The sequence below is a fragment of the Macrosteles quadrilineatus genome, unplaced genomic scaffold (genome assembly GCF_028750875.1).
Source record: "Macrosteles quadrilineatus isolate MER2022 unplaced genomic scaffold, UCM_ALF_1.0 Scaffold_74__1_contigs__length_567022, whole genome shotgun sequence".
NCBI lineage: Eukaryota > Metazoa > Arthropoda > Insecta > Hemiptera > Cicadellidae > Macrosteles > Macrosteles quadrilineatus.
Genome location: NW_026542667.1, coordinates 248816 through 275961, shown reverse-complemented (window position 1 = coordinate 275961; position 27146 = coordinate 248816). Strand labels below are relative to the sequence as shown.

Below are 27146 nucleotides of genomic sequence, written 5' to 3'. Positions count from 1 at the left end.
CTCTACAAGAATGGTTATATACATTTCTTATGTATATGCATTAGTTTTAAAGATATTCTCAAAAATTATTTTCTAAATTGATTTTTCAGACATTTTTTTCCAAATAAATTCATATAATCGATTAGCCTGCTGTTGAATTACATTAGTAAGGATAGAAAACAGGTTTTGGAGCACTTACCTATATAATATAATATATCCATCGTATATATTGTGTTAAAAATAGTTTATATAAATTTATTTAAGTTATGTATTTTTGTCATGGAAACAAGTAATTTTGGCACACTAAATATTATTTTTTTTACATAGTTTTATTTACAATCTGTTTTGTAGTAAACAATAAGTAAATATGATGGCATTTTTAACAATAAAATAAAAATTGGAATGCATGAGTTAGCAGCTAAACAGCTTTAGCACTAACAAAAAAAAAACAAAGAAAATAAATTTCAGAGCTGCTGTACAAATAGAGTAGAAAGGTCTAAAACATTTTCTCTTTTTAGTCTGTAGACATGTTGACTGTTGTCTAGGAGGTTGAGGGCCAAATGGTTCGGATGAAATTCAAGCTTTGAGATGTATATTTTACTGCAGCTCGTAATTTCTTCAGTAACAAATGGAATTTTGCAATCATAGTGAATGGTGACGTTGGATACATACCAAGGGGCTCTCAGGATGGTTCGTAGTAATTTTGACTGAAATCTTTGTAATATATCCAAGTTTGATTTTGAAGCTGTTCCCCACAAAGAAATGCCATATGTCCAAATTGGTTTGAGGACAACCTTGTAAAGCAATAATTTATTTTCTATTGACAGTTTTGAATTTTTATTCATGAACCAGGCCAATTGTCGAAACTTTGAATTTAGATGTTGCCGTTTATTCCAAATATGGCTTCGCCAGGTAAGTTTTCTGTCGAGGTGGATGCCCAGATATTTTACTTCATTGTGGTGAGGCAGAAGTACGTTGTTTAAGTGGACTGGGGGACAGTTAGCTGTTCTGGTGGTGAATGTTATGTGTGCAGACTTGCTTTCGTTCACTTTGATTCTCCATTATTGTAGCCACGTGGAAAGACTGTTTAGGCCAATTTGTAGTGTTTGAGAAGCTAAAAATGGGTCTTCATGGGATGTTAGGAGTGCTGTGTCGTCTGCAAATGTAGATAAAAATAAATTTGAAAAAGATTATGTTTGCAGCTACATTTGTCCAGGTTTATTTATAACAATTACCGAAACCAAGACTTTTAATATACTATTGTTCATGATCTGACTCACTTGGGACGAGAGGGTCCGACTTCTGTCCCAAAAACAGGTGCCATTTGGAACTGAGAACCACCATCCAGGACATTTCCATCATTAAATTTTTGTTGATTAGACTCAATAATGGCTATCGAAGTGATAATGTGGTGTAGGCCCATATATCCTTTATCTTCCTCATTCATCAGAATGGGCATTCCATGTAAAAAGTTCCCTTAGCAGTTCTGGCATAACGGCCAACGAGGAACAATTAATGGACATTTCATTGCATGTACATCTTTTATTGCTACAGTCTTTAGTATATTTGAAAAAAAAACAAGCCCAACATTTACGTGGGTTAGGTGGTTCATTGGTTAAAACTAAAAAAAGATAACATCTTTGCACTCCCAACGCCACATTTCTGAGGGTAGTTGGTTTTCCAAACAGAGTTGTCTTTGATAAAATGATACAAATGATGACATTTTATATATTTTTAAACTGACAGCAATGTTTGAAAATATCCCACTCTTCCCTGAAACTCAAGACATCATGTCAAAAGCATCTGGGGTTGTAAGAGATGAATCCGTCAACTGTTACGATGCTCTATTACGTGGTCAGTAAGTAATTAATCATTTTCGGACAACAAGTTGTCACGGGAAAATATGGCTCTCCCTTTGTCCTCTGTGGGTTCAACCATCGATATTGCAATGATTAAAACTTTGTAGCAAAACCTTTAATTCTGTTTCAAAGGATTTGTACAAGTTAAAAAGCTATCAAGATTTAAAGGATTGTTAACGGTGCCAAATGGGATTGTACGATTGTTAATGTCCAATTGTACCCCGTTATGCCAGAACTGCTAAGAGAACTTTTTACATGGAATGCCCATTCTGATGCATAAGGAAGATAAAGAATATATAGACCTACACCGCATTATTACTTCGATAGCCAATATTGAGGCTAATCAACAAGAATTTAATGATGGAAATGTCCTGGATGGTGGTTCTCAGTTCCAAATGGCACCTGTTTTTGGGACAGAAGTCGGACCCTCTCGTCCCAAGTGAGTCAGATCGTGAACAATAGTATATTAAAAGTCTTGGTTTCGGTAATTGTTATAAATAAACCTGGACAAATGTAGCTGCAAAAATCATCTTTTTTCATTTTTAGTGTAATAATTATGCCAAAATTACTTCTTTCCATGACAAAAATACATAACTTAAATAAATTTATATAAACTATTTTTAACACAATATATACGATGGGTATATTATATTATATAGGTAAGTGCTCCTAAACCCGTTTTCTATCCTTAGAAAAAAACGTCTGAAAAATCTATTTAGAAAAAAATTTATATTATTTCGAGAATATCTTTAAAACTAAGGCCCCGTTTATGCACCAAGTGCGGTAGCGGTAGCGACAGCGGGAGCGATTTCTAACACCATTGAGTTAAATGGGGCTGTTTATGCACCAAGAGCGATAGCGATAGCGGTTGACCTCCCGCTGCGATTTCTAATTCGCCCGCTGTGTAGTTAGGAATCGCAGCGGTTGCTTGGGCTGAAGCCAGGGTTGCCAACTTGACCCACGCGCACGTACACTTAGGACAAATAGTTGTGTTAATTATTTGGCAGAGTTTGAGTTGGCAAGACTGTGTCCCCCTTCCATTCTCCTTTAACCAACCGCTACCGCTATCGCTCTTCGTGCATAAACAGACTCATTTACAGCGGGAGCGGGCCCGCTATCGCACCGCTCCCGCACTTGGTGCATAAACGGGGCCAAAAGCATATACATAAGAAATGTATATAACCATTCTTGTAGAGAATTTTATCATCTTTCTTTTTATAATTAAAATTTTTTCCGTGCGACGCATGGTTTTCAGTGTAGAAGTAAAAAACTAAAAAATGGGACCTTTCACCCCCCCCCCCCGCTGAAGCAGCAGGGCTAGGGGCGGGGACTTTTGGTATTTTTATCTTCTAACTACCCCGAACACATTCCCGCAGAAAAAAAATATCCCCCTCTCCATGTCCTCTACAATACCTTTATTGACTGGACTAACTGGGGCGCGGAGCCGTTTTAAGAATTTCGAAACGGGAAATAGATTACGTCCGATTCGCATACCTACAGAATTTACATAGGCTACCAAATTTCATAACGATCGGTGAAGTCGTTCCGGAGGAGTTTGCAGACAAACACTGTGACACGAGAATTTTATATATTAGATTAAGCATGTAGGCCTAAGTGTGTAAATTATATTGTAGGCAATGTAGCTTGTTATATTTTGTTATTTTTATCATGCAAAACATTGTACCTTCCCTTCTATATAGTGCTGTATATTATTTTCTTCTTGAAGAATCAAAACATAAAGAGTTTAATGATAATGCCAATTAGTTGTGATTTCTTATCCTAAAATTCATTAAAATCTGACCAATTTTTTCGTTGTAAGTTAGGGATTTATGGTTGAGCCACAAAAAAAATGAACCATCCTTTATACACTATAAACAAACTACAGTATACCGTCATCAGCGTTGTCCGACTTCCAGATCGTAGATATCAAGTAATTATATCGTGTTTGGGCTCATTATTTTCAGAATTTCGTGTATAAATCAAATATATAAATAACAATTTATTTTAAATTAAAATAAAAAAAATTGCAAAATCTGTGGGACTGGTACTGTAGATGAGTCATTGTTTGTCGCTGGCTAGCCCGGCGAGCGGTCGGGGAGGGTCGGTCGAGTTCCGAGAAGCGTCCTAATCCGCTGGGTATCACAGCCGAACGGACGGACTATAGGTTATGTTTACCAACTATTTGAAACAAGCTTTGTGGTATGTTTGTTTTTAGAATTGTTTATTTTTATCCAGTGTAGTTTAAATAGTGTGGTTGTAATGCCTAGAATTAGGAAGTTTTGTCCCAAAAGAAGCTTTAGAGGAAATCAGTATACATCAAAATGTGTGGCCAATCCTCCAACTGCTGATCAGACTCCTAGGCCTAGGCCTAATGAACAGGTTACACTGAAACAGTCATCTGCTTCAAAGAAACTAAAAAATTCAAAGCTCCCAAATGAGCTGAGCTATGATGAATCTCAGGTAAACTTAGTTGTTGACTTAGAACTGATTTCAGGCCTCATAAAATCGTTTACACAATGCAGATTTCACGCCAACAGTAACTGTGTCGAACTAGATATTGACCCAAACTTCCACGCGGGGTTGGTTCACAAGTTAGTGATCAAATGTACCAAATGCGCCAATTCCTCAAATGCCATGTCATCCAAAGCCATTCACAACATGTATGAAACAAATGCAAGGTTTGCGTACGCCCTAAGATCTATCGGGAAAGGCAATGAATCAGCAAAAATGTTTTCTGCCGTGATGAATTTAGCACCTCCAAGTACTAAATTTATTAAATACACAGCTAAGCTTTCTTGGGCTGCTATTGAGGTTAGTGAGGCCTCAATGAGAAATGCTGCAGTTGAAGCCATTCAACTAAATGATGGTGACAACAATATTGCAGCCGCATTTGATGGCACATGGCAGAAGCGGGGCCATACTTCCCTAAATGGTGTCATAACGGTAACCAGCTTCGACAGTGGCAAGGTTTTGGACACTGAATGTCTTACCAAATTTTGCACTGGTTGTGTAAATAAAGTAAACATAGAAAACCCAGAAAAAATGGCTAGACATAAGGAATTAGGTTGTAAAGCAAACTACACCGGCTCGAGTGGTGGGATGGAGGTGGAAGGTGCCAAAGCATTGTGTGGTCGTTCTGAAGAAAAGCTGGGCCTCAGATATAAAGAATATCTTGGAGATGGGGACTCCAAAGGGTTTTCAGCAGTTTTGGAGAACAATCCTTATGGAGATGAATTTGAAATCTCCAAACTGGAATGCGTGGGCCACGTACAAAAACGTATGGGTACCCGCCTACGAACATTGAAGCGGAACTTCAAAAAAACTAAACTTAGCGATGACAAGTTTATAGGAGGTGTTGGTCGCCTGACAGGGGCTGAAATTGACCAATTGCAAACTTATTATGGGAAAGCAATTAGGAGCAATTTGAGCAGTGTAGCGGATATGCAAAAAGCCATATGGGCTACTCTCTATCACCGGATGTCGACGGATGCCGAGCCTATGCACGACTACTGCCCAAAAACGAATGATACCTGGTGCAAATATAATAAAGCTAAATTGAATGGAGAAACTTATAAGCACCTACACCCTCTACCTAAGGCTGTGTGTGAGGTAATGAAACCTATATACCAGGATTTAACAAACAAAGATTTGCTTTCTCGCTGCCTCCATGGCCGAACGCAAAATCCTAACGAGAGCTTTAATGCTACCATATGGCAAAGGTTACCTAAAACTGTTTTTGTAGGCCTAGATGCCCTTAGGCTAGGAGTTGCAGATGCTGTGATTAGTTTTAATGAAGGAGCTGTAGGAAAAGCCAATGTATTAAAAAGGCTTCAGATCAATCCCGGCAAATTCACGGTTTTGGGCCTGAAACGGATCGATGCCGAACGTATAAGAAAAGCTGACAAGGAAATAAATGAAGAAAACAAGAAGAGAAGGGTGCAGAGAAGAAAGATGAAGAGAAAATTGGAGGACAAAGAAGAAGAAACCTACTGTCCTGGAGGTTTTTAGTGGTGGAGACGTATGTGTTATGTTTAAATGCGAATTCCCGAAACTTGTGTTTTTCTTATCTTAGGTACATTTATTTTAAAAACGGTTAAAGATACATCAGTGAATTTTTTTATGCATCTTGTGGACTACCTAATGGGATTACCCTAGCAGTTTAATAAAGGTAGGTTGCATGAAAACAATTTTATACCTGTAATAAGAAAAATATATAAAATAATTTTTACGAGTAAATTTTTATTTTATTTTTTTATATAGAAATATTTGTATTGGAACTATTATTTTGGTACAGCATGTTTATAATATCATAGTTAAAAAGTGGTAAAAATTTGGGGTTGGTAGCTCAAATGGTTGAGGAGATAATGGTACCTAAAGTTATGCTTGTTAGCCCATTTAATTAACATTGGATTCGCGAAAGGTACCAACTCCCCTACATGACGTCCATATAATGAAGACAAATCTTGATTATTTTGCATTTTTTAATTGTATTGGCAATTTATCAATTTGCAATATATTTAATTTTTTTAATTGAACTAATAACTATATGAAAGTACGAAAACGATTTGTCTGGCCCCAACTAGCAGAGTCTTTTCATTTAAGCGTCTTCAACACTTTCATTACCACCCGTAAACATCTCTTAATGTGAACGTTTGCGAATATTTGTCAATAATTAATGATTTTTTTTATTTGTAAAACGAACTTTCATTTGGAAACATTTTATAATTAATAAATGTATCGATACAAACAAATTACGATGTTAAAAAAATTCAGAAGTCCTAAAAAGACTAGAACTTTCGTACAGGCAACTTTCATTTGTAAACATTTTATAATTAATAAATGTATCGATACAAACAAATAATTGTTTGTGACGTTATTATATAAAAAAGTAACAGGTTGCATCTCAATAAGACTCAATAAGAATAAGACTCAATAAGAATTATCTCTTAAAGCTTTTCTTATTTGCATTCTATGATATATAATACAGTTTATTGCTGTAGATTTTTTAAATGCAGTGTTATTTGTGAGAATGTGTTTAACTATTTGATTTTGTGATAATGTTAACTACATTGCAAAAAGTGATTTATTTAGTTTAGCTCTCAAGTCATCACGTGCTTAGTAGTACAAGATTATGAGTATTATTATTATTTTATTATTATATTGCATACAAAGTGTTTTATCATAATAACGGTTTGATCTCTTTGGTTTTGTGATATTTCTAGTTTTACATAGAAGCCTATAGCAGGCTTATTTCTTAGCTTAAAAAAATTAACAATACTACAATCTTTTTGACCAAACTACAATGATTTTTGTGAAATAATTGTTTGTAACATAAAATAATTAGTAATAATTGGTTATACAAAATAAGAAAAGGTTGCATCTCTTAAAGTTTTTCTTATTTTCATTATGATATATAATACAGTTTATTGCCATAGACTTTTCAAATGCAGTGTTATTTGTGAGTACCGGTATGTGTTTGACTCTTTGTGTTTGATTTTGTGATAATGTTAACTACATTGCAATAATTATAAAGTGACTTATTTAGTTTAGCAATACCTCTCAAGTCATTAAGCATTTAGTACAAGATTGTGATTATTATTTTATTATTATAGGGTATATTAAGTGTTTGTTCTCTTTGATGTTGTGGTAGTTTTGATTTTATCTTAGACTAATTACCAATATTCAATGATTTTACCTAAAAACCTATAGGGTCTAGCAGGTTTATTTCTTCATTTACAAAAATTACTATAGGCCTACAACTTACAAAAGATCCTGCGCATAAACCGTTTCACGAGTCACTCGCGCGCGCAGAGGGGTGACGGTGGCGGCGCTGGCGGGGAAGTGGGGGAGGCAGTGGTGGGGATCAGTTGTGCGCTGGCGCTGCCACCAGTCTCGTCGTATCGTCTCTGTGCCCGCGCGAGCCCCGGCACCGGCTCGACTCGGGGGCAGTGACCTTGATCATGGCCTCAACCTCTAAATCGTCGTGTTCTTCTGGTAGACCATTGCGAGGTCAAGCACGCGAAGTTGTTTATAACGTTTACAAACATTTGAAGGAGCAAAAAGAGCAGCTTAAACTTAAATATAATGTTGCTGAATCAGCAAGTATTGCCACCGGCGTGTCAATTGCATTAGTTAAACGTATTGCAGCTAAAGGGAAACAGTCCTTGGTCAGTAAGGGGTCCCTAAATTTTTCGACGCCGTCGGGCAAATCTAGAAAAAGAAAGTCAAAGATTTTTATCGACGGATTCACGCGAGATGTGATTAGAAGGAAAATCCACGAGTTTTACGTCGTAAGAAAAACACCACCCACTTTGTCAAAACTGAAATCTGTGCTTGAAGAGGAAAACGTTTTGAAGTGTAGCCGCGAATACCTTAGACGAACGCTTCATCACATGGGATTTCGATGAGAAAAATGTAAAACAAACAGAAAGATCCTTATGGAAAAGCCGGAAATAGTGAAATGGAGGGCAGATTATTTGAGAGAAATCAGACGTTTAAGAAACCAGAATAAGACCATAGTGTACCTAGACGAAACTTATGTAAATAAGAATCACACTGTTTCAAATTGTTGGCAGTCTGAGTCTGAGTTAGGCTCAACAAAGTCCATAGGAAAAGGCCCTAGACTCGTTATAATTCACGCAGGTTCTAAACAGGGATTTGTGCCTAATGCACTACGTATGTGGCAGTCTGATAAAAAGAAAAAACAATCAGAGGACTATCACGACGAGATGAATTTCACGAACTTCTCAAAGTGGGTTTCAGAAGCACTTTTGCCTAACATTCCCCCCCAATGTGTAATAGTTCTCGATAACGCAAGTTACCATAATAAGCAGGATGGCAAAAAACCAACCGCCTCCTCAGTCAAACAGCAAATAATCGACTGGCTCTTGAAAAATAACATTACTTGTTCACCAACAATGACAAAATCAGAATTACTAGTTCTTGTAAAATCTGCTCCCGTTCCAAAAACGTACACAATAGATAAGCTGTTTTATGACGCAGGGCATGATGTTTTACTCCTGCCACCTTACCACTGCGATTTGAACCCTATCGAACTCGTTTGGGGCGATATCAAGGGAAGATTAGGAGAGTGTTTGGCCGAGAGTATGGCTGCAAAGAAAGAAATGTGTATGAGACTTTTTTCTGAATATACGCCTGAAAAATGGAAGAAATGTTGCGAACATGTGGAAAAAATTGAAGAATTATATTGGGAGAGGGATGCACTAATGGACGAAAATGTGGATAGGATTATAATATCATTAAATGACGATGATAGCGAAAGCAGTGAAAGCTCGGATAATGAAACCATTCACAGTTTGCCAAGTGAAGATGGAAATAGCGATTTTGAGGACATACGAGTGCTCGATTTCGACAGTTACTAACTGAACGATGTTGAAAATATGATGTATTAGTGTAGGATGAGTGTTTATTTCAAAAAATATTTTGTTAGGTGTGAGAACTATTTCTGTTTAAAGGTTTACGTGCAAGAATAGTAATATAGGCTAATATTTATATAGGCCTATACAATATATTGAGAGTGAGCGAAACAACCAGTGCATTATCTGTTTGTAAATACTGCCGTTTGAAGAACATACACATGCCGTCTAGCCGTCTACACGTCCAATGGAATAATGGAATAAGGTAGTAGAATTTCCTTATGTACTTATTTAATAGTTTAAAACATATTTGAATGTACTATTAACTCGTATACATGTATATTTTACCTTAAAACATGTTATAGATTTTTTTATAAATAATTATTACAAAAAAAGTCACAATTTTGTTGTTAAACTATTGAGGGCATAAAAGGCACGTAATTTGTAAATAAATTAATGGCATTATCATGGGTTCAAAGTTACACCTGAAACCTTATATTAAAATTTAAAAAAGAATTTACGCTATACTTATGACTATGTTTTTTATTTTTTATTAATAATTAAAACTTAAGTTACTCAAAGCAGCGATGGCCTGGTGTGGAGTATGGGCACGTATGGGTGACGCGTTGGCGACCGACGTGTCGTCGGAAGTCGGAAGGTGAATAGAGCGGGATCAGTGGCGGTGGTCGGGGTAGTAGGGGAGGGGGACTCGATCCCCCGCCACACCGCTGAAACCGCTCTCCCCCTCCACACCTGCGCGAGCCACGCCGTGTGAAGGCTCTTTTCTAAGTTGTTTACCTATAATCCTACATTCTTTCTTTCCAAACCTCAATGATATTTCTGAAATTGTTTCTAGTATTGTTATATAAAATAAGTAACTGGTTGTATCTCTTATAATTTTTCTTATTTATTCTGTGATATGTAATACAGTTTATTGCCGTGCTTTTTTCAAAAGGAGTGTTATTGGTGAGAATGTGTTCGATTTTGTGAAAACGTTAACTATATTGCAATTATTATGAACAAAGTGATTTATTTCGTTTAGCTTTTAAATCACCACACATTCAGTACAAAATTATTTGGTTATTTAAATATCTCCTTACATATTTTAGACATAGCCTATCTATTAGTTGTGTCCGTGTCCTATGTTATTTTATACCAAAGCTGTTAATTTTGTAATATTGAGATTCTGTGTTCATGTATTAATGTAGTTAAATATTTTATCTCTGTTATTCTCTGCTGTTGTAAAATAAGTTGAAATGTATTAATTAGTGGCAACGCAATCTTTAGTTCCTCATGCTCGACCTGATGAATTTTTATTTTACGATTACTATCTTTGCTAACATATTGTCATATTTTAAACATTTTTTGTTTTCTGCAGTATAATATAATTTGAAGTCAGGTAAAATTTGAACTTTAAAGCTAAGAATTTGATATTTTCTTCTTCTAACGTTTCAATTTATCATTAGGCCTATGATGTTGTTAAATCAGATGTTTTAATTTTTTTTAATAATTACATCGTATTATCACACACAAGATTTTTATTTATATCGTTTTTCATCTGTGATTTTACTTTTTTTAGACTGGATAAATTATATTAAATTCTTATTTTTCACTCTAAAATAAACGCATGAAAAGTGTTTTATTTGATAGTAGCACATAAAACAATATATTGTCGATAAATTAACGTACAATTCTGAACTAGGCAACACTCTTTTATGGTGAAATTGTGCGAGCATATACCCCATGAATTTTTCAAAACTACCAGTGAAAACCTTGAATTATGCATGAATTTTTTTATCTCACTTTGTTGGCAACCCTGAAACTACGATGTTAAACAATTCAGAAACCCTAAAAAGACTAGAACTTTCGTACAGGCAACTATACACCAGGCGGGCGAACGATGTGGGAACTGGAAGACCGGCCTATGTGGCACAAGATAGAATAATTGCAAGTGCTACGGATGACCTCTATCGAGGGTTTTCTTCTATCTTTGATGTCTTGATGCAAACGAGCCAATCGGTCAACGACGCCATTGTCACTCCTGGCGTTGACAGTGAGGAAGAAGAGGATGACGAGGACATCGGGCCACCGGCGCAGGGACCACCTAACTTCGGTGAGTCAATATTTTATGGTTGAAAGATTGTATATCCTATTTTATCATCGTACATTTAACGATAATTGGGTGATTTTAATTTATTTTTGACTCTGGGCCGTGATGAGTATCGTTTACCTACAATTGTGGTTTTTTTTTCAATATCACAATATATATTACATTATAAGTTGGATGAAACTTTGCACCGTTGGTAGGGAGCATAATGCATCACTAACCAGAAATTGTGGCTAGTAATTTTGACTTTGAAAACACCATAACAAGGAAAATGGATTTTTTTATAATAAAATAGGTAAGTTCTTTCTCATTCTCTTACTGGAATATATATTCTGGAACTTTATAACGGTTGTACAGTTTGATTATATTAAAGAAGTAATATTGTAAACAACGCTCCATTTACAGATCCGGCAATCCTAGATATGGACATACAACCCAGGAACAGGGCGTGGGATAGGAAGGAAGGACCCGTGAAAGTTGAAAGAGGAATGAACCGTGGGCTAGAGATGGTGGAAGGTAAATATTGACACAATAAGTAACATACGTACAAGGGGGGGGGGAGAAGCCATGGCTTGGTATAGTTTATTACAAATGTAAAAACAATATAAACGAAACCCACGAGTTATTTACAACTGATGTGGGTTTGTATTATTTAGTGTAGACTCTTATGGACGAGTTAATCTCCTACTCACCTATTGATAAAAATCGGTGAGTTATACATTTCTTTACAACAACTGTACACAATTTTGAACTTTGGAGGTCATTTCATTTCAATGTTTTCTGTAGCCTAGATGAAGAAAATGTTGTTGATCCTGCCATTCCTATCACTTAACTGCACCAACTCGTGGTGGTGAGAACAATTTTACTTACATATTACATTTGCTTTATATTATTTGTGAAAAATAAATTATAACAAGAAAAATCTGTTGTGTAAGATTTTATTTGGAGATAAAATTGCATACTTTTATTTAAACGTAGTGTTCGGGACTAATAGCTGGACCAACTATCGTCTCATGCAACCATCAGCTGTGTTGCTCACTTAATCCTCGTTTCCGTTCGCAAGTTGTTACATTATATTGCTGTTAGTTCAGCAATATGTATTCTTAGTGGTGTTTATTTTAGTGATTGTAGTTAAGTATTATCAATGATACACGATTGTGTCTAATTACAGACAAATGTTTTTAATCTACCAACTAACCTCAGTATTTTGTTTTGTTGATGTTACTTTTGCTTATGTGGATATTGCCTAGCTTACTCGAGTTAGGTTAAAATAATATCTATATATATAATTCCGTAAGTCAAATTTTTGTAAAGAAATTGTGAGTGACTGGATGGCCGTAGAAGGATGGGAGGGGTCTTATTTTAAAGGTCTTGACGTGAATTTTGAGGGAAAACTATTCATTTTTCTTATTTTTTTACCATAAATTCGCAACAGAATAAAACTTTTCCCATTAAAACAACATGGGGTTTAATTTGTTTACATCTTTTGAAATGAAAACAGAAGTCATTTACTGCTGATTTCTGTTTACTTCAATACAGCTGATCGTGCTATATCTTGAAAACAGTGATCAATACACGCATTTGGTTGACTTTTAGCCAGTCAACTATGAAATGTATATCTACAGGGTGTCCCGGAACTCTCTACCAAAATTGTAGAGCATTGTTCCTGAGTTAGAAACATATGTAAATACCATATTTAAATTGTCCGGAAGTCCTTATTTACTTAGACAGCCGCCATTTTGTTTTTTTCACTTATTAATTTTTTTCCAAAAAATGGATTAACATACGAAATTGAAACTTTGCACAAACATTTATGACAACCAAACAAAGCTACAAAAAAATTATGAAGATTTTCCAAATTCATAAAACAAAATGGCGGCCATTTAAAATTTTGTTTATTAAATAGCCCAAAAACCGTTGATTTTACAAAAAATTTTAATGGCCGCCATTTTGTTTTATGAATTTGGAAAATCTTCAAAATTTTTTTGTAGCTTTGTTTGGTTGTCATAAATGTGTGTGCAAAGTTTCAATTTCGTATGTTAAACCATTCTTTGGAAAAAAAGTAATAAGTGAAAAAAACAAAATGGCGGCTGTCTAAGTAAATAAGGACTTCCGGACAATTTAAATATGGTATTTACATATGTTTCTAACTCAGGAACAATGCTCTAAAATTTTGGTAGAGAGTTCCGGGACACCCTGTATAATAAAACTGAAATCTTGAAGATTAACCGGAAAAACGTCTGCATTCTTTGTTTATATTTAAATCATATACTCAAGTTTAATTTTTTCATGCTTTTACGTTATTGTCGTGTTAAAGGAATAAACGACATAGAATAAATATTCTGTATAAATATTCAAAGAGTCAAAATTAAATCTAACTTCTGTTTTGTTTTTATTTTTAAATCATATGTTCAAGTTTATTTTAAATGATTTTGTTTTCTTTATATTTCTACACATTTTAAGGTTAAGGTTGTGTTATTATATACAACTAAAATAACCTACAAATGTTATTGGTTCTAAAATGGTGTATTTGCATTCCTTCGTAAGTAAATATTTTTTTAGTGCAGTGAATATACAACGTAGAGTCATCATATTCGATCATACTTTTATAAAATCACCAGGGATTCAAGATGTTTTGGTATGTAGGCTGCTGGATATATATTCTTTTCATTATAAGTACTGTAATTGATATGAACGCCAGGGGAAGACCACAAAGGCAGGGAGCTGTTCATAGGAATGACAGTGCGCGTAGAAGAGCAAGAGTAGATAATGACGAACTTAATCAAGATATGTTACAACCCCTTTTTAGGAGACCCATGGTAGACGAGAGAAATGTAAATATCCATGATGCAGGATTACTGGACCAAGAGTGCATTCAATGTAGTGCTCTTCATTATAGAGAAGAACTAACGAATAATCATTTTATGACATGTTGCCATAACGGACTTATTAACCTTCCTCAGCCAAAAACTAATGTAGAACTTAAAAACTTTTTTGAAGAGAGCCCATAACTGTATAAATTCATTCGACAATACAACAGTGCGATGGCTTTTGCTTATTTTTCAGCCAGTAAGAAAGATATTCCAGGAAAAGGACCATACTGTTTCAAAATTCAAGGACAGATTTATCGTTCAATCTCAGATTTGTTGCCTCAACATGATGAAGACCCCGTGTATGGCCAATTGTACATTATTGACACATCAACAGCAACAGAAATTCGTCAAAGGCGTCGGAATATGGATCGTCGTAGGTATAATAAGCCTACTGCAGATGAAATTGCAGGCGTCTTTAATTCATCTGAAGGCGAACCTCCAATTAATTTTTTAAATTCCAAATAGGGAAGCTTTTATTTATCCTCATTAACCACAAGACCAAAGCTACCTTAGTAAACCAGTATTTATTCACAAACAATGATATGTTTGCTGCCTTTTCATGTTAAACCACTGGAGTGATTCAAATTATTTATTGAAAATGACATCAACAAAAGCAAACAAAGAAGAACAACAAACTGGTTTTTACACAAAAGATATGGTGTAGGGATGCCTATTCTGACACATAGATAATGTTATTCTGAGTTTGTTTAAATACCGGAATTGCAATATGTTGTTTTACATTTCAGCTTTTTAGGGACTTGTGTCCCTACAAGCCACTAGTTTTTTATATACGTGTGGTTTATTATCCGGTCAAGACTTTGTGGTCACCCGGTATATTATGTTCTGTGACATATTATTTATTTTTTTGGTGCCAATGTCATAAAAAATTATTAGTCACAAAAAAACATTTGCTCCGGTACTGTAATTAACTATGACGTGAAATTACTTCTGGTGTACATTTATTTATTCTGTCAGAAAATGGTGGGCAGCCTAGAGAAATGTACTTACAGATGTACTTAGGATGATTAAGGTATGTATATGCAAATGTATGTTAAACTTAGGTTAAAGTGGGGGAAAGTTTGAGTACATTTAGTTTTTTTTTTATTATTGAACTTTTTGTATAAACTATTTTATAAACTAATATTTTGTGCGTATGCTTGTACCTAAAATTTTAATTTTAATTTAATTTAATTTTTTATAATTTTTACTATATATAATGCATAATATTCATTACTTATTCTGTAATATATCAACTAATCAATTTCATATCAAGAAAAACCTAATAATCACAATAATCGGAAGTTTTTACACTAAGTTTAACAAAAACATTATCACTTAAAGCATTTAAAAATAAAATATATACCGGTACAGTATGTGGTTAAAAAAAAAAAAAAACTGTTACTAATGAAAAATATTGTTTTCTATTGTCACTGACTCGAGTTACATATAGATTTTCTACGCCATTTTGCTTGGCTGATGCAGGGTGGAACAGAAATTCTAGGTGGCTAGTCTCCCCTAAACCCTTATTCAGTTACCACTGTAATAAAGCTTTTTTATTATCCGTGTTTCATGTATGGCTAACGATTTAGTGCCCTAGTGTTGGTAAATAGCCTACTCTCATTTTATCTAAACATAGCTTGCACTTTATACTTGATTCAAGTCGTGACAACGAATGCTACCGAATCTAAACCACAAGTACCACAAGCTCGTACACGTTCCTCGCCCATGTTTACCGAAAAAGCTCAACGAATATTGTTCGCATGAGCTCATGCTCCGCGCTCGCCTGGGCTCGTCTCCTTTGACTCATCCCTTAACACGACAAAAAACCTGAGCTTAGGCAAGCGCAAATCATGGCGAAACGAACTATACATGAGCAAACCAGGTACACCAAAGCTAGCTCTAGACATGCTCCATTCGCCAAGCACAAAATATTTGACTAGCTGATCTAGATGTCTTGCTGTTTGCTGATTAATGAGTAGACGTCTCCACACATGTTGTTTTCCGAGCAACTTTTCATTTTTTGAATAGTAAATATTCGTTCACTTTAAGGTGTGCAAAAATACGGACAATGAACAGGAACACCCGAGCACGAATGTTTGCTGCTTGCCAAATGGGCAACACCTATCCACACTACGTGCGATTTGTCAAGTCACTGCTCAATGCTTGGCAAACGGCGCATGTCTGAAGCCGGCTTAATATAAGTACCTTAGCTGGCCTATATTCGGCGATAGTGAACTGCTACCATTCCATTAAACTGTTTTGTATTTCAATAAATTGAGGTTTAGTGTTTTTCTATACAGCCGATCAAGTAAAACCAAGGAAAATATCTTCAAACAAAGTTGTCCACAGTGTTAATTTTTTCTAAAATACATTATTTATTAATATGTATACATAATCAATGGTAATTGCGCAAATGCACATGCAACACACTGTGGAACCTGTAAAAAGAGCTGTTTTGTATGTTGTTTTGTTCGTTATGTTTTTTATAGTTTATTTTTTTTATCTGATATAAATAAAACATATATTTACCAAAATGCTAACACAATGGTGTCTGATTATCTGTTTTAGATAGAAGATTCAACACCTGTTGACAATATAATAAGTCATGACTCTGATGCTCTTTTACCTACAACTAATACATCAAGTATTGAGGTCAACATGTTGGACGACGATAACAGATCTGCCAACACCACCCAATCAATGTCTACAACCATAACCCAACCCATCCGTAAGAGAAACTATTGTTTATATTGTGACACTCTCGTATCAAAATTTTCAGAACACGCAGAAAAGAAACACAAAGACCAGCCTGTAGGCAAGGAACTAATTAACTTAAATACCATAACATGTCCCAAAACTATAAAACAAGAGAAAACGAAGTTCACAGATTCTATTCCTAAGGAATGATGCCACTACATTCATTACAGTTAAAAGGGGACGTCACAATGAGAAAATTTCTCTGTTAGTTACTTGTGACCACTGCAAGGGTGTATACAGAAGAGATAAACTTTCTGTACACCTAAAATCATGTTCTTCTTACAATCAAAATGAAAGTTCAAAACCACTTTACAGTGCTGCTATCAAAGAAAACTCAACTCCTGTAGGAATATGTAAGACATCAAATACCACGTCTGAATTTCAGACAGAAATCTTAAAGGGGATTGGAATAGATACCGTGATGGAGGCAGCTCTGCAGGACCCGTTGATTATGGAATTCGGGAGTCGATTCCATCTAAGTAGGCGTGAGCCGTCAGGCAAAAGTTATGTAATTCGGGAAATTAGGGATTTGGTCAGATTGCCAATTCAAATCAAATCAAAAAATGATAGTATAACAAGTTTGAAAGACTGCTTGAAGCCATCATCATTCAATAGTGTAATCGAAGGTGCTCAAGTCTTAGCAGGGTTTCTGCAAAATGTTAGAATGTTTAGAAAAATATTGTGATAATTGGAATTTAAAAGTGAATCTAACAAAATCAAAGACAATATTTTTTAGGAAAGGGGGGAAATTGGATACAAATTGTAAGTGGTTTTATAAGGAAAATCCAGTACAAATTGTAAATGAATACAAATATTTAGGTGTTTTGTTTACAACATCCTTATCCTGGGAGACACATTTTAAGGAGAAATCTAGAATAGCAAAGTTTGCTATAAGCTCATCATGGTCAAGATTGTTAAATTTTAGGACTGCTTCTTTCAGTTCTAGATGTATTTGTTTTAATTCCATTATTAGATCCATTTTGTGTTACAGTGCACAAGTTTGGGGTTGTTACGAAAGTGCCCAGGTAGAAGCCGTTCAAAGGAGGTTCATTAAAAAGTTGTTAAAATTGCCAAGAAATACCGAAAATTATGTTTTGTATTTAGAGACAAATTTAGAAAAATTGCATTTACTCACATTAGGTCAAAATGTAGAGAGAGCGATGACGTGGTTTTTGTGTAGGGCAAGTGTAGTGTTGTGTGGGTTTTTGTGTAGAGCGCGATATCGAGACCAGTACTTGCTCCTTGACCTTGACCGCGTCGGCAGGACATTGCTGACTGATAAGGCTGACATTGGACTTGTGTCGTGGCTTATTAAGGCTAGAGCTCAGCTGATTCATTTGAATTATAAACCATGGAATGATGGAAGTGGGCTTTGCTCCCTTTGCAATTTAAATCAAGATGAAAAAGTTTTTCATTTTGTAGCAGAATGTCCAATTTTAAAAAAAACATTAGATTTAAATGGTTGGGTAGACATTTCTTGGCTCAAGCTGAGTTTATTTCATATTTAAATGGGGAGGATTGGAGTTTTTTCTGTAAATTTTTAAGGGAGGCTTGGTTTTATAGATGGGATTTAATCTAAGAATTTAATTTTTAATACGACTTTCTGCTTCATATACCATAGTTAGATGTTTCTTATTTAATTGTTTTTTCCTTATGTATATATATATACAGGGTGACAAAAAAGGCTGGAAACGGTTTAATATCTTTTTAACTAAATTCGTTAGAAAATTCAAACCTTTTACATCAACTTATGAAAACTACTTTTTGCAATCATTGCCATTATTTGACCTTCACCAGGGGACGGCCCACGAGGAGTAGGTACATAATCTTTAATGTAAGCATAGGTTGATATGCACATCATTTTAAAGGTCTGGTCAAGTGGAGTTCATTGCCGGAAACCACATCAAAAAAGATTCATCTGTTACAAAATGGCGGCAGTTCAAAGTTGTTGCGGAATATACCTGCAGAGGCCTTAGTATTGGTAAATAATCATAGTCAACATTAGCAGGGAAATCTGAAACCCGGTTAAATTAGTTTTGAAGATTGAATACTATTATTCTATGAGCTAGTTGACTTTAAAATACAGTTTAAGCTCTCAAACTAATGTTTAATACGAGTATTTGCCCATACTAAGGCCTGTGCAGGTATATTTCACAAGAACTTTGGACAGCTGCCATTTTGTAACGGATGAACCTTTTTGGACGTGGTTTCCGGCAATGAACTCCACTTGACCAGACCTTTAAAATGATGTGCATATCAACCTATGCTTACATTAAAGATTATGTACCTACTCCTCGTGGGCCGTCCCCTGGTGAAGGTCAAATAATGGCAATGATTGCAAAAAGTAGTTTTCATACATATAAGTTGATGTAAAATGTTTGAATTTTCTAACGAATTTAGTTAAAAAGATATTAAACCGTTTCCAGACTTTTTTGTCACCCTGTATAAATGTTTTTGTAAATGAAGTTAAAAGTGTATAAATAAATTTTTTGTTCTTTTACCTAACCCGCCATGTTAAACTTCCCTAACCCAAGCGTGATGTATGCAACTTCCTTACTTCTCGAGTGATGTAAAGTTGAAAAAAACTCACTCGGTGATGTAATGAAACCCTGAGTGCTTAACTTAAAAAATATACCTCTATGGAGGCATCGACGTTCAACGCTAGAAATCAGCTGTGCGCTTGAATGTTATTGTTATGCTTTAAAGTATTTTCATAACCTAGCTTTTGTTTGTAAAAGAACGTTACTGTTAGATGATGAGTGAAATGGATAATGAAAAATATTGTACGTAACCCCATGTATATTGTCGGGTCAGGTAAAATCTTGTACGTTACACGTTACGCAAGAGCGTGTTTACATCTCTTAGGTGAATTATGCAACTCGCTTCCGCTCGTTGCACAACATTCACCTGCGTGATGTAAAAACGCTCTTACTACACTTGTAATGTAAATAGCTATTATTACTGTACAGTTGGAATTGTTTTTGTTAAGGAGAAGGTATTTATGTTGCCAACCAAACAGACGGTCAACATTGACCATTGTTTAATAAGTGTTAGGTTTTTATTATAGCAGTACCTATGTATTTTATTTTATGTGCAAGTTAGTGTTGTATATGTTGTACATATGGAGTACTATTATGTAATTTACACAATAAAGCACTTTTTCATTTCATTTTAGATGAACAGCTGAAAGATTTAGAAGAATCTACTGTTAATCAAAGTGCCAGTCTCGAATGGATAGAAGCAAGAAGAGAACGCCTGACTGCATCAAATTTTGGCCTCATCTGCAATAGAAAAAAACATCCTCGTGTGCCACCGTAATAAACAAACTTCTTTATAAAAATACTTTTGTACATGTAAATGTATATACTTCGTGTAATTTAACTAAGCATGTACACATTTTTAAGAATTGTTATTTTTTCAGTAAGTTAAATCTAGTAAGTTGATTAATGGATTACTAGTGTACATGTTGCTCGAATTCGAGCAATTACAAAGTATTACAGGAGTTATTTCAGATTGAATAACAGTCATATTTACAATGAATTTAAAAGAGTTAACTCAAATATTGCCGTTGTGTAACTCAGACCCTGTTTATCTTCGTTATTGATAAACCTAAAGCATTCCGGACGGTTCTCTCCTTCTCAAAATGCCTCGCTGTACAGGCAACACAGGTCATTAATAGAGGGCCAATTGAGACCGAAAAGTCGTTTTGGGGTAGTGTAAGGGCGCATTCGTAACCAAATAGTTGAAGTTTTCCAGGTTCATGTTGAGACTGTTAAGCTGATGAGTTAAGCCTATTACGCGCCACTGTTCTGTAGTTGCGGTCGTTATCACGATTGCGCCTCCTGTCTATGTTTCGTTGTCGTTGCGTCGGAGACATTTAAAAGAAATAAACAACAAATAATAAACAAATTATAGCTACACAAAACGACGATAAATGCACAAATTTAAGTTACAATCATGCTAACACAATCCATCATAGCGACACAAAACAACGATAAATACACAAATTTAAGATACAACCATACTAACACGATCCGTCTTGGGGGTTATGTTTACACAAACTCAAATAGTAAATAAATGTACTCAATGTGTTTCATTGAATTGAAAAGTAAATATCAGCAATACAATTATACAGCTGATCAAAATGTAAACAATTATGTTCTTCATAAGGATAACATGGGAACTTTTAAAGCCACTGGGGCAGAGCCCAAGGGACTTTTTCAAAAATGTAAGGTCAGTTTGCAAATCTACGTGACACGCTCTTTCCAATGAGACGTCAATGGATAAAATCGGTTAAGAAATGGCGGAGGAGTTCAACCGACAAACTTTCGTGTAGCGTATTAATTATATAGATTTCAATTAATTTTTACATAGCTTTGATGTAGTTTACCATAAGATTATAATTATTTTACTTTACTGTGACACTATTTATGTATGTATATACAAGATAAATAAAGAAATTTGACTATGACTATGACGTCTTAGTAATTTTTCAATCATAGTAATATAGCAGAACAACGTATGATTTGCAATATTAAAAATAGAACAGTAGAGGTTTTAATAAGGAAAACTAAACACAGAAACTTGGAGATAAACATAATATATCTTTTAAATGTCTTATAAATAGTTAATTTTACAATATAGAAAAATGTTGATGTAATATTGGACAAACTGAACAATCAATATGTTTTCTAAAATAACTTCGTCAAAATATTATACTCGAAACTTTGAGAACACATTGTTAGGATAATAATAATAACAAATTTGTATCAAATGTTTTATAATAAAATAAGATGAAAATCTCTGATTAAAATAATCTTTTTCTAAAATCTCAAGGTCGCTCTTTAAATGCAAAAATTGGGAACGCATTTGTTACGATATAACAAATGCGTTCCCAATTTTTGCATAGTAAAGGAGAATTTAGAGGATAATTAAGAGCAAATTGAAACTAAACCAATTTATAATGTTACAGATGCCCATCCCGAGGACCGATCACGAATGATATAGTATCGGTGGGTTGTATTCGGGATGGTCATGTCTCTCGGTAATTTAAGACGGAACCTGTAATTTCCTTCTCTTAAAATGACTTCACCGTTTTGGTGTCATCAGTAGAATTTCGAATGTACGGTTTTTGGGTAGCCTATCAATTCTGGGTTTTTTCGCTTGCATTTGTGGTGGACGACAGGGTCGAGCAAAGCCTGGCGTTCGTGGTTGGCTAGGTAAAATCTTGTCTATCACAACAACACGTGAGGTGCTCGGTGTTGGATCAGATGTACACGATTTTTCCTGAGCCTGGGTTTTGACAATGATTGATGGTCTTTCAAATGACTGAGGATTTGTAGTGACAGGTTTGCTGCTAATAATAGTAGGTTGAGTGGGTACCATCCTGCTTTTCCCCTTAGTGTGGAGGCTGCACACATTAGCAGCAGGAAAACAGGACCTTTCACAACGCTCACCTTTTTCACCCCTTTTTTGAAAATATAAGCACAATGTGGCTTGGGCTTAAATACAGCTCGTCTTTTGCCATGAGTTTTTCCATTTTTTCAGAAGGGTTTGACTGGGAGGGAAGGGATTCTTTTGAGGATTCAGTTTTGGTAAAGAGTTTTCTAACAACGGTGGGTGCAGCAGGGAGGGATTTGGGTGGGGGTTTTGGAATGGTAATTTCAGGAGAATCTATGTCAGGCATTTGGTTCGAGGAGGAATTTAAATTAGGAAGAGTTAGGCTATGTGCTTGAGATTTTGGAGATGGCTTACGTTTGGGAGTGGATGGCTTTTCTGGAGATTTAATAGGAGATAGTAAGGAGAGAATTAAGGGAGGGAGAAGCATGGATAGAGGGGACTTATTTGTTTGATTTTTGGACGATGACGTAGAAGAAGAGGACGAGGACGATGAAGATGAAGAAGACGAGGAAGACGATGACGAAGAAGAAGAAGAAGACGATGATGAAGACGACGATGATTTAGACCGTGGCTTCGACGAAGTGTTACCAGAAGAAGATCCAGGCTCTACAGATGATTGATTAGAACTTGTAGATTTCTTCATGGTATCTTCAAACAAAGCAGAAGAAGAAGATGATCCCTGTAGTGTCTGAGAATCTTGTAAAATGATTTTTAGCTATTCTGGTTGTAACTATTTCCTTGGATTGTTGGAAATGTGTGATGGGGGCCCAGAGAACCGGACCTTTTACCCAGACCAGCAATACAGCCCAAACCAGCTTTGATTACACTTATTTAACTAACACACTTATTTACCTTAATTTTGATTGACACCTTCCAAACTAATACATAAATATATATATGAAAAACCTGATTGTGGGATGAATAGATTGAATTGTAGCTGGTATATGAACCAGGAAATCCCTTTTACCAGCAACTTAATCTCTAGGAACATGTGACTTCGAAACATGAAAAGGATTGTTTGATTCCGTTAGGCGGAATCAAACTTGATAATTAATGACAACATTTTCCAGCCTAGTAGCGAAGCCAGTGGCTTCCCACCCTGAAATTTACTGCTAGCCTAACATATTTTTATAGTTTACTTAAAACTAATAATTTAACTTAGCTTAATAATTTAGCTAATAATAAATAAAACTCAAGCCGTTTATTTTGAATCCTGGAAAACGTCTTTGGTAAATAAAAATGTAGCAGTCGTGCAGATTGACTTCGCTGAGAACTTTTCCCTAACACAACAAGATGAGATTCAGAGTGCTCACTGGTGCCACTCACAAATAACTGTATTCACCTGTTGTGTTTGGCATGGTGGTGAAGTTTACAGTTTTGCTTGTGTGAGCGATGACTTAAAGCACTGTAAGAACTCTGTGTGGACCTTTTTAAAAGTTCTTATTGAAAAAATGAGGGTTTTAGCTCCAGAAATCTCTCATTTTCATATATTTTCCGATAATTGTGCCGGCCAATTTAAAATCAAAACTTCAAAGTCACTCATGCTAAAAGTAAACGTTTTAAAAACTAAGGACCCTGAAGTTGAAGAAGAGACCTACACGGCGTCGACTGCGGTACCAAGATGTCTACAGCAATGATTTAGAAGATGAAAACAGTTATGAAAACTCTGCATGTGGAGAAATTAGAGCAGCTCGTGAAATTGCCACATCGAATTGTGAAAACCACAATGCAAATCCTGGCGGTTTTGTATTAGTAAATCTGTTAAGTGAGAAAAATAAGGAATTTCGTTACTTAGCTGTTTGCCAAAGGAAAATAGATGATATTTTAGTCACTTTCATGAAAAAATATGGTAATGATTCAACAATTTTCAAAATGGTAATACACTAAATAACCCATTCTATTCCAAATAATAATTTCAATCAAAAAATATCAATTTTTTCATATTTATATATTTGATATAAGTATACCTGTAGTCTTAAGATTAAGGTAAGTAAAGAGGTGGATATCTTCTATTTGTAATATTTCATTTCATGCATTCATTATTTAGTATTAAGTTCCTTAAAATATGTCTTTGTCATTAATCACTCCTCAGAAGGTCATCCAGGCTATAATGATAGGGCTGGCCTAATATTCATTTAACTTTTTTATACAAATCTACTAATTTATGTTAAATTAAGCATAAAGGTTTTTTTAAAAAGCCCACAACTTGTATATTTATTACATCTTCTAATATATAAAATTCTCGTGTCACAGTGTTTGTCTGCAAACTCCTCCGGAACGACTTCACCGAACGTTATGAAATTTGGTGTGTAAATTCTGTAGGTATGCGAATCGGACGTAAACTATTTCCCGTTTCGAAATTCTTAAAAGGGCTCCGCCCCAGTGGCTCTGGAGTTTCCCATGTTAACCTTATGAGAAATGGAATTAATGAATCTTAACAGCTGTTTCAATTAAACAAGTTGGTTCTGTTCTATGATGTTCAATAGCATTAAAGTTACAAGGATTACCAACAGGGTGCAGCACTATTATTTCTTTTACATTATGACAACAGCTAATTTGCAACCAAGAGGTGAGTGAGCGTAGCGAACTAACTTCAACCTGGAGGCGAGTTAGCGTAGCGAACGAGCTAACCTGAAGGCAAGTGAGCGCAGCGAACGAGCTTCAACCTAAAGGTGAGTGAGCGTAGCGAACGAGCTCTAACCCAAAGGTGAGTGAGCGTAGCGAACGAACTTCAACCTGGAGGCGAGTTAGCGTAGCGAACGAGCTAACCTGAAGGCAAGTGAGCGCAGCGAACGAGCTCCAAACCAAAGGTGAGTGAGCGTAGCGAACGAACTCCAACCCAAAGGTGAGTGAGCGTAGCGAACGAACTTCAACCAGGACGTGATTGAGCGATGCGAACGAGATCATCTTGAAAATTAAACGTAACGGTACTTTCTTTCCATCGGTCTGTCTTAGGGGAAACCTATAACTTAGGCGATACGAATTTCCCTGGGTCAGCTAGTAGGCCTATATAATTTGTAAGAGAATTGCAATATATCTATATTTCATAGAATATAATTCAAAATTAGTCCTTAAGGAATCAAAATTCAAGTGATCAGTGATCATACAATGTGTTCAACAATAGACTCTTGCAAACATTCTGATAGTGCTCTTGAAGAGAGAGGGGAGCCATAATTAAAATTGTTTAAGAAGAATACCAGATTTCATCCAATTTAAATTAATTTAATCTCATCAAGAAAATCCAATTGATATTTAATCGATTCAAGTCAACCTCAAGAGGACTCAATTTCAACGTAACTTTCCAAATTTAAGTATAAACCCAAATTTAATTTTAAACTAACTTATTAATGATGTACAGTATATATATGCTTTTCTATCAGTTGAGTTGTGTTAACGATATTTAGTTTTATGTTCTCCTCCGGTCTAACCTATAATATGAGATGATCTGTAGAGTCGGGACAATGTGATTCGTCTGTCTCATGTATCACTATGATGTCGATGTTCCTTTTATTATATGACCATGTATCAAGTTTTTTTTTTAAGTCACAAAATTCCCATGTTATTCTTATGTAGAATAGTGTAAAATGATTTTGTTTGTTTGTTAATAGATATATCTTGATCAAACTTGTCAAATTTATTTGTTTTATACTAGGCTATTAATATTTTACTATAAACACACTTTATTAGCCTCCTTGTAGCAGCAAACCTAGGTAATCGTTAAACGCAATGCTATTTTAGATTTAATTGAAAATCAAGTAAGTAAAACGGAAATTCGCTAGGTCTGCAGGTTTGCTGTGATGAGGGTATTTAATATTTTCTCTTACTCCTTGTGATCCTTTCCCCTTACGTAGTAAAGAATTACAATTATTTTCAATAATCCCCTTTTATATTGAGCATGGAGATACTGTAACTAATTTTATTACTTATTTCGAAACACCCTGTATGGAGTGGTTTAATAGACTTAAAACTAGTCCCAACGGATTTAAAATAACTAAAACCATCGAAAACCACACTTCACTCGACCTTAAATGTAAAAACAAAATTATTCACGAACAAGGGCCCTTCGGATCAAAAAGGGCCCCAAAAAGGGCCTTAGGACGCCCAAAATTTTGGGGACTCATCGGATCATCATTTCTCATATTATTAGTAACTCACAGGTGAAATTTCATGAATGTACAAATTTTGTTGTTTATAAAACCCTATTTTACCTGTACTACCAGCTGTTGTCAATTTACTGTTTACTGTCTTATATGTTATTTTTGTTAAGTGAATGGGCTGATTTATTTAAGGGTTTGTCATGATCCTGTACGCACAACGGCTGCAAGACTATACCTTTTGTGACTGACTATACTGTACCAAGATAATACGTTTTTTACAAGATTTTGTGTGTTCTTTTAGTTAAATGAAGTGCAATATTGTAAAATTAAAAGTCCCAAACACACAAACAATATCAGCTTAATACAAAGGCTAGGTGTTATGTACGTTTCATTAACAAGATATTGTGTATTCTTTTAGTAAAATAAGATTCAATATTGTAAAAAAAATCTTTCACTTGCAGTTTGAGAATTTCTGTACCTAAGCAAAAAAAATAATGAATTATTGCATCTATTAAAACTTTATTCTTTACGAAACGTTCCAAACGCCAATATTGTAGAGTGCTATTTTTCAGTATAAAAACGTTGCTTGTGCATATCAACTATGCCCAAGCAATGTTTTTCCACTTCATTTACACTTAAAATTTCAAAAGCTTAATAATTTGGTTTTTTACTTAAAAAAAATCCTTATAACATTGTTT

General features: G+C 35.1%; 2 protein-coding genes across 2 annotated transcripts; both read left to right on the top strand.

Moving 5' to 3' along the window:
• The first annotated feature begins 8755 nt into the window (after positions 1-8755).
• LOC128981989 (uncharacterized) lies at positions 8756-9220 on the top strand. The gene has a single exon (XM_054401019.1). It carries the CDS (start codon positions 8756-8758, stop codon positions 9218-9220), a length of 465 nt encoding a protein of 154 aa, XP_054256994.1.
• Positions 9221-9801: 581 nt separating this feature from the next.
• On the top strand, positions 9802-22971 carry LOC128981988 (nucleolin-like). Its single transcript, XM_054401018.1, has 4 exons — positions 9802-9872; positions 11089-11327; positions 11727-11837; positions 22823-22971. Exons 1-4 carry the CDS (start codon positions 9802-9804, stop codon positions 22969-22971), a joined length of 570 nt encoding a protein of 189 aa, XP_054256993.1.
• The last annotated feature ends 4175 nt before the right edge of the window (positions 22972-27146 follow it).

Coding starts and splice junctions, on each gene's coding strand:
- LOC128981988 (XM_054401018.1), top strand. CDS start 9,802: ATGGCCTGGTGTGGAGTATGGGCACGTATGGGTGACGCGTTGGCGACC. Junction 11,328..11,726: donor GCAGGGACCACCTAACTTCG/GTGAGTCAATAT, acceptor CTCCATTTACAG/ATCCGGCAATCCTAGATATG. Junction 11,838..22,822: donor TGGGCTAGAGATGGTGGAAG/GTAAATATTGAC, acceptor ACGATGACGTAG/AAGAAGAGGACGAGGACGAT.
- LOC128981989 (XM_054401019.1), top strand. CDS start 8,756: ATGACAAAATCAGAATTACTAGTTCTTGTAAAATCTGCTCCCGTTCCA.